The sequence below is a fragment of the Nestor notabilis genome, unplaced genomic scaffold, assembly GCF_000696875.1.
Source record: "Nestor notabilis isolate BGI_N333 unplaced genomic scaffold, ASM69687v1 scaffold492, whole genome shotgun sequence".
Taxonomy (NCBI): Eukaryota; Metazoa; Chordata; class Aves; order Psittaciformes; family Psittacidae; genus Nestor; species Nestor notabilis.
In genome coordinates this window covers 4,037-12,379 of record NW_009916727.1, presented here as the reverse complement: position 1 = coordinate 12,379, position 8,343 = coordinate 4,037, and the positions used below count along the sequence as shown (strand labels likewise).

General features: G+C 44.8%; 1 protein-coding gene across 2 annotated transcripts; it reads left to right on the top strand.

Annotated features, from left to right (window-relative positions):
• Window positions 1-76: 76 nt before the first annotated feature.
• On the top strand, window positions 77-4,223 carry CHPF2 (chondroitin polymerizing factor 2). Of its 2 annotated transcripts, XM_010024693.1 has the most exons (4): window positions 77-141; window positions 1,486-2,050; window positions 2,493-2,675; window positions 2,961-4,223. In XM_010024693.1, the coding sequence occupies exons 2-4, from the start codon at window positions 1,658-1,660 to the stop codon at window positions 4,221-4,223; spliced, it is 1,839 nt and encodes a 612-aa protein (XP_010022995.1). In that variant the 5' UTR covers window positions 77-141; window positions 1,486-1,657. The 2 variants fall into 2 exon arrangements, with proteins under 2 accessions (XP_010022995.1, XP_010022996.1); XM_010024694.1 differs by lacking the exon at window positions 77-141 and having other exon boundaries at window positions 1,475-2,050.
• Window positions 4,224-8,343: the final 4,120 nt, after the last annotated feature.

Here is an 8,343-nt window from a genome sequence, read left to right as displayed (position 1 = left end):
AATCGGCCGTCCCGGGCCCCTCGCCGGCGGAGTCCATCCGGAAGCAGCAGATGGAAGGCTGGGCCCGCACCATGAGGACTTCAGGCCTAGGATTGTTCCATACTACAGAGACCCCAACAAGCCTTATAAAAAAGTGCTCAGGTAAAATCTGTTCTTTTGGCCAGGTTTTCCTGCAAAGAGGATAATCACGTATGGGTGGTATCGAGGGTTCTAAACATTCCAGTGACTTACCAGGTTCAAGGTGGGATATGCTATTTGAAGTACCTTGTGTAGTAACAGCTTGATGCAGCAAGGTAATGGCTGAGATGCTTTCCTGAGAGGTGCAAGAGAAGTGTTTAAAGAAGCTGTTAAAGTAAAAAAAACACCCAAGCAGATTGAAAATATTATTTTCTTTTATTGCTAATATGTAATATAACATGTTAAATTATTCTCCAAAAGTTTTTAAACCAGTCAATTAGGAGAATGTTGAACAATTAATAAGAACATAAAACTTGTAAGTGGTTAGCTCTGTACACTTCCCCCCACCCCCCTAATTTGTTTTAATTACACTAGCAGTTTCCTAGCTTGAATAAAGCTCTACTTCTAGACTTAACTGTTTCACCACTGACAGACTCCAGCAGATGAAGACTTATCCTAAGTTATGCAAACATCATGAGGTTCAACAAAGTGCAAAGTCGTACACCTGGGTCGGGGCAATCCCAGGCACAGCTACAGCTGGGTGGAGAAGTGATTCAGAGCAGCCCTGTGGAGAAGGACTTGGGGGTGTTGGTCAGTGATAAGCTCACCATGAGCCAGCAGTGTGCGCTCGCAGCCCAGAAAGCCGACTATATCCTGGGCTGCATCAAAAGAAGCGTGACCAGCAGGTCAAAGGAGGTGATCCTGCCCATCTACTCTGCTCTCATGAGACCTCACTTGGAGTATTGTGTACATTTCTGGTGTCCTCAACATAAGAAAGACACAGAGCTGTTGGAACAGTCCAGAGGAGGCCATGAGGATGATAAGTGGGGTGGCGCAGGTCCCATACAAAGACAGGCTGAGAAAGTTGGGGCTGTTCAGCCTGCAGAAGAGTAGGTTGTGTGGAGACCTCATAGCAGCCTTCTGATATCTGAAGGCAGCCTACAACAGTGCCAGAGAGAGACTCTTCATCAGGGAGTACAGTGATAGGACAAGGAGTAATGGGTTCAAACTGAAGCAGAAGAGCTTTAGGTTGGATATAAGGAAGACATTATTTACTGTGAGAGTGGTGAGGCATTGAAACAGCATGTCCAAGGAAGTTGTGAATGCTCCATCTCCAGCAGTGTTCAAGGCCAGGTTGGACGGGGCTTGGGGCAACGTGGTCTAGTGGGAGATGTGCCTGCCTATGGCAGGGGATTGGAAGTAGATGATCTTAAGATCCTTTCCAACCCTAAACCATTCTCTGATTCTTTAAGTCTTTGATTTTTATCATGCAGCTGTTTGCCATGTAGGTGTGTCCTTCCATTACAGAACTCGCTACATCCAGACAGAATTGGGATTCCATGAAAGACTGTTTGTGGCTGTGCTGACCTCCAAGGCTACCCTGAATACGTTGGCAGTGGCAGTGAACAAGACAGTAGCCCATCACTTCTCACGCTTACTGTACTTCACAGGGTTGCGCAGTGCCAAGGTGCCTCATGGCATGGTGCTGGTGGCCCATGGGGATGAGCGTCCCATTTGGCTCATGTATGAGACTATGAACTACATCCATCAGCATTTTGGTTCTGACTATGACTGGTTCTACATCATGCAGGATGACACCTATGTCCAGGCTGAACAGGTCAAGGCTCTAGTGACACACCTAAGTATTAACCAAGATGTCTACCTGGGACGAGCAGAGGAGTTTATCGGGGGGGATGAGCAGGCCCGCTATTGTCATGGTGGCTTTGGCTACCTGATCTCCCGCAGCCTGCTGCTTAAGCTTCATCCACACCTGGACAGCTGTCGAAATGAGATCCTTAGTGTGCGGCCAGATGAGTGGCTGGGACGGTGCATCATTGACTTCCTTGGCATCACTTGTGTTTCCCAGCTCCAGGTACTACCTCCCTTCTTGGAAAATTGTGTTAGCTAAGCCTGACAGAACCCATGCTGTTACTAGTTCCCCCCTGCATAGCAAAGGGACCTTTCTGTAAACCTCTGGTGTGAGTCAGAGGAAGAAAGGGCTGTGTCGTATGGCAGTGCTGGGGAGAAGCACAGCTGAGATGTTGTGGGAGAGAGAGTGCATACAGTAATTTTCAGACCACTAGCAGATAATTAATCCCCAAGATTTTTGGAGGCTGGATAAAGGGCACATTGTTACCAAGAAGCAAGCGGGCGTATAGTATGGGGGGGTGAGGGGAGAGGACAAGTCTTACATTGTTGTCTCTGGGTGCTGCAGTCAGCACGGAAAGAGGGGCAAATGCATGTCTGGGATGAGGGAATGCTTATCTGTGAACTTGAGTTCCATGCCAGTCTTTTCTGGCTCTTGTCCACTTCAGGGCCAGAATTATCACACTTATGAACTGGCCAAAAATACTGAGCCGGAGAAGGAGGAAGAAGAGGAGTTCCAAGCAGCTCTTGCTGTGCACCCTGTTTCCGACATGACCTTGATGTACCGGCTGCACAAGCGCTTCAGCAAGATCCAGCTTGACAGAGCCTACCAGGAGATCCAGGACCTCCAGGTAGGTGGTGAGGGATATCTGTAGGCTCCTTGACCAAATGGGTCTCCTTTTCTTTCAACACAGTGAAGGAGGAGTATCGCTTGTGGTTGTAGGTGACTGTCAGCCAGACAAAGGATATAGACCTGCGTCTCAGAAATAGCACTTCTGACACCATGTTATCAAAAACTGCTGGCGTGATACTACCAAGATACAGTTCTTGGTGGTGAGGCAGGCCTGAGTGGGTGGGAGGTGGACTGGACTTCTTTGAGAGCAGTAGGAATCAGTATGCATTCTCTTTTCGCACAGATGCAGATCAGGAACCTGACATCATTGACCCCTGCAGGTGAGGTGGGCTTGACTTGGCCTGTGGGCATTAATGCCCCGTTTCTTCCAAAGTCACGTTTTGAGGTAATCAGCTGGGACTACTTCACCGAGCAGCACCTCTTTTCCTGTCCTGATGGCTCTCCTAAGTGTGAACTCTCTGGAGCCAGCAAAGCAGATGTCAGTGAAATCATTGAGTCTGCACTCGAGCAACTTAACATTCGCTACCAGCCTCTGCTCCGCTTCAGCAAGCGGCAGTTGCTGAATGGTTATCGGCGTTTTGACCCTACACGGGGCATGGAATATACACTGGACCTACTGCTAGAGGCAGTGACCCAAAAGGGCCACAGTCATGTTCTGGCCAAACGAGTGAGCTTGGTGCGGCCCCTGAGCAAGGTGGAAATTATTCCCATGCCATATGTGACAGAGGCCACACGGGTGCAACTGGTGCTTCCTTTGACAGTGCAGGACCTGGATTTTGTGGCAAACTTCCTGGATATGTTTGCTATGAACACACTGGACACACATGATAATGCCTTGCTGACTTTGCTTTTCATCTACCATCCCTATGATGCCCAGCGCGTCAGTCAAGTGGACGTTTTTGCTGGAGTCAAAGCCATGGTAGGAGAGCTGGAGAAACGCTATGCAGAAGTTAAAATCCCCTGGATTAGTGTTAAAACTGAGGTACCATCGCAAGTGAAACTCATGGATATAGTCTCAAAGAAGCACCCTGTGGATACACTTTTCTTCTTGGCCAGTGTCTGGACAGAAATCAACAGGGACTTCCGAACCCGCTGCCGCATGAATACTATCAGCAACTGGCAGGTCTTTTTCCCAGTGCATTTCCAAGAGTTCAACCCTGCATTGGTGTACCGTGGTGAGCAGACTGCTTCCTCCAGCACGGACTTCCTGAGGGATGGACATTTTGACAGACATTCCTTTGCTGAGGCTTGCTTTTACAATTCTGACTACATGACAGCACGTACCAAGCTAGCAGCTGATATCCTAGACCGAGATGAGGTGCTGGAGAGCATGGAGGTATTTGATGTCTTCCTCCACTACTCTGGTCTGCACCTATTCAGGGCTGTAGAGCCAGGGTTAGTGCAGAAATATGCACTGAGGAGCTGCAATCCCCGGCTTAGTGAGGAGTTATACCACCGCTGTGTGCTTAGTAACTTGGAAGGACTTGCATCCCGCTCACATTTAGCCATGGCCCTCTTTGAGCAGGAGCAGGCCAACAGCACTTGAGAGACTAGAAACATCAAGAGCTTCTCAGCACCTTAACACTTGGCACTTTCCGTCTCCTTCCCAGCCTTGCCATGGGTGAAGGGCATGTGATGTCTAGGGAGGAGGAGGAGGACTTATCCAACCCTGCTCTGAGGCACAGGCATGGGCTGAAGAGAGGCTGTTTCTCTGGGGGTTTTGTGTTGTTTTCTTTTTTTTTTTTTTTTCTTTTTTTTTTTCTTCTGGGTTTTGAATAAATAAGTGTCTTTCCAGGCAGACTCATGTGGTTACTTACAAACTTTATAGTGTTTGGGATGAAAGTGTAAAACAAGCTGTAGAGTTGACCTTACTTTAAATGATGCAATTCTGCTGAGCAGTGCAGAGACAGTGAATATGAGCTATGTACTGGAACAAAGTTACCTCTGCTATGCTACTCTTGGTGCTGTTGTTGTATACTCGTGTGTTTGTATGATCATGTTTTCATTTTTCAGGGAGGCATAAACACAGCTTGTCTAGTTTACTGCTGGACAAAGCTATTCAATGTGCTTTCACTTCGCTGTTTGGCTTTTTCACAACTGCAAAACATTCATTTTGTTGCATCATCTGGAAAGGTGAAGGAACAGAAAATTCCCTTTGATGTGCACCAAGCTTGCTTCAGTTGGACTGAGTGCTGTGGTTGCAGTGTGCTCTAGAAGGCAACCAGGAACTGTCTGAAGTTCTGCAGATTGAGCAAAGTGTTTATCCCTGAAAATAACAGATATGTTGCTTCCTATCACAGGTGCCATGGCTAGCAGATTTAACAGTTCAGCTTCAGTTTGATGCCATATCTTTTTTTATTGTGTTTGTGGCTCTACACAACTTCCATACACAGTTTTGGGACCTGGTGTTTTCTGTCAGGTGCAGACAACTGCTTGCCACATGCATCTTAGTAGAAGCAGGCGACTGTTTGCTTATTCTCAGGGATGTATGTGTTTTCAGTAATTTAATTATTAAATGGATAAAAAGCTTTCTTTTAATGACCAGGTATGGATTTTCAGTATGCTTCTACAGAAACAGGTTCTTGGCCGAATGTCAGTTATTTGAGGGAAAGCTTGGTAAAAGTTTGTAGATAATAAAGGTTAACCAGGTGGGAGAAAATTAGGACAGGTCTGTTACACAGAATGATTTGGACGTAAGATGTACTTATTCATAAAACAGGTAACTGCAAAATCACTTATCTAGCAAGTAAGCAAACAGGTCATGGTTTAGATTTCCCTATTCTGTATCACAGAGAAGGGACCTCTGGATTTTGTATAATTCAGTCCCACCCTTACACAAAGGGTCAGCTAGAGCAGGCTGCTCAGGCCTGTGTCTGGTCGCATTTTAAGTATCTTGCTCTTCCAGCAATCTGTTCCAGTGCGTAGTAACTTCTAGAGCCAAAAAGCTCTTTCTCATGTTTAAATGGAGTTTCTTGCATTTGAGTTTGTGCCCATTGCCTTGCCATGTCACTGGACACCACTGAGAAGCATCTGTTTCTGTCTTCCTTATCTCTCCCATTGATGATTTGTATATGTGGATAAGAATTGTGCTGAGCCTTTTCTCTAGGCTGAAAAATTCCAGCTCTCACAGCCTTGCCTGTTAGGACAGACATTCCAATTACTTAACCATCTTCACACCCGTCCACTGGACTTGCTCCAGTATGTCTGTGTCTGTCTTGTACTGGGGAGCCCAGAACTGGACACAGCACTCCAGGTGTGTCTAACCAGAGCTGCATAGAGGAGATTGACTGCTGCCCTTGACCTGCTGGCATCACTCCTTCTAATGCAGCCCAGGATGCTGCTAGCTTAGGTTTAACTTGTTACCATCAGGACGCCACCCATATCTTTACAGCCAAGCTTTCAGCTTTCCAGCTGCTTCTTTGCAGCTAGTATTGTAGAAATAAAAGGCCAAAGCCCTTGTGTGAACTTGTGAATTTCAGTGTGATGAGCCAGTGAGTGTGACTAACCTCATTCATGGCTGCATAAGCACTATTTAAGGGAAGAGATTGTATTTGCTATACTCATGAAGAATATGAGGTGGAGGCCTAGTGTCAGGATCAAAAGAGATGCAAGATTAAAAAAAGCTTCAAAAGTATTCAAAATCTGAAGTGTTGATTCAAAATTAGTAGAAATCTCAGATTAGTTTATTAGAAAATACTGTCTTGGATACATTTACTTAGGAAGAAGTCAGGTCTCTGCTGAACATCTTACTGAGATGCATGCTTGTTGCTAAGCAAACCTTCAAAGAGTAAGAACAAGAGAAGCTTTTTCTTGTTATGAGTGGTTGTTTTGCATGAGGAGGTGCTGATCCATTATGATCCCAGTAAGAAAGGCACACAGATTGTGTGAGGTATCATTTAAAATATAATGTATGAGAGTTAACACTGTGAAGAGAGAATAGCGTAGATAATCTTATATCCTTCAAATGCAGGGAACCCCAAATGCTGTAGCACTCAATGGGCCTCTGGTCCACACACAGCACACCATGCAGATGTCTGCAGATTCTCCCATTTTCACTACTGGAATTATTACAGGATTGCAAGAAAACAACTCTGTTCATCATTTTAGTGTCTGCATAATAATTTCTTGCTTTACTTTTAGACAAAGGCAAGGCCACACAGGTGGCATAATTGCCAGTATGGACCAAAAGCTACCTGTGGGTGCTTCTGTTACAACAAGCTGGCAGAGGTTGTCCTGCAGGCAAGGCGTTTGTGTGGCAAACACAGGCCGGAATGTCACACTGTATGAATAGCACAGCCCAATCCTGTGCTCGCTCAGGTTAACTGTGATGTGGGTCATTGACTCCCCAGTATACTGTGTCTGTTTTCCAGGATCACTACAACAGCAGAGATTGACAGCATAAGAAACCCCACTGCTGCTTGCCTTGCTGATGGTATGTTTGTCTTCCTGAACACAACAGAAATTCTGATGCATGAAATGCCTTATGGTGTCAGAGAGGATGCACAGCTTGTAAATGCAAGTTTCAATATGGTGTAATATCCAAGGATAATTCCCTGAATTATTGTCCACGCACTTGGAAGGACTGCCAACAGGCACTGGATGCTGTAAGGAACTATGTAAGCAAAGCAAGCAGTCTGATAAGATGCATGGGGGTAAAACAGGTCTCGTGAAAGAATAAGCATTGGAAAAGATGCAGTAAGTTAATTGTCAGGAGATTTCTGGTGATGAAACTGAGAGCTGTAGGGGACGTAGCAGTTGCGGATATCTGTTAAAGTAAAATAAGCTGCTACAAAGAAAGTCTTAAAACTACATAGGGCAAGCTAGAATTATTAGTGAGTCCTCATTAGAGAAGAAAGAGAATCATGGGAAACAGGATAGTGAGATTTGATTTACTGTCATTTAAAAAAAAAACAAAGATGTAAACCAAAAAATTGGAATGTATCGTCGTTTGGTAAGTCACTGCCCATGCCAGTACATATGAGACGATGCAATACTACACAGAACCTGAAACTCCTAAGGGCAACTAGTATCTCGGGGGAAAACTGAGGGAAGCTGGAAGCTGGTTTTTAAATTAATTTTGTTTTTTAAATCCATCTCTGAGGGAAAGGAAAGGCCAGCAAACTGCTGAGTCCATAAACTCAAGATTCATGTTAAGTTCTGATAAGAACTCCGCATTCCAAGGTGAGATTAGGGTATACAACAGGAACAATTGTGTCTTACAGGCAGACAGGTTACCTTTTACAGTTATGCTCCAGCTGGAATAGCCTGGGGCTAGTAACCTAGAAATGCAATAAGGGAAGTGCTGTTGAATTAACTGATCTAGTGTTACACCTATCAAGAAAAATATTAATCTCTTTTTACAGACACCTAACATTAGACTATAAACAACTGAAACTAGAAACGGTAACTGACAAGAAATATGGTATAGTTGGCATTACTGCATAACTAATACTTATCAAGATTGTACAGCAAGTGAGACTTAAGCCTTTGAAGTTACATGTTGAGTAAAAGTGATCAGACAGCCATTACAGACCTGAGAAACCATTTGATTTAATGCAATGCTTTAACTATTAAATAGGAAGTTATACAGCAGCAAACAAATAATGTGAGTTAAGAACTCAAATAAGAGGCAATTGTTGGATTTGGGCACTTCTTTTTAGGTCCTA

Excerpts from the sequence above, each read along its gene's own strand:
- CHPF2 (XM_010024693.1), top strand. The coding sequence starts at position 1,658 with ATGGTGCTGGTGGCCCATGGGGATGAGCGTCCCATTTGGCTCATGTAT. Across the intron at positions 2,051-2,492 it reads CTTGTGTTTCCCAGCTCCAG|GGCCAGAATTATCACACTTA; the intron begins GTACTACCTCCC and ends TGTCCACTTCAG. Across the intron at positions 2,676-2,960 it reads AGGAGATCCAGGACCTCCAG|ATGCAGATCAGGAACCTGAC; the intron begins GTAGGTGGTGAG and ends CTTTTCGCACAG.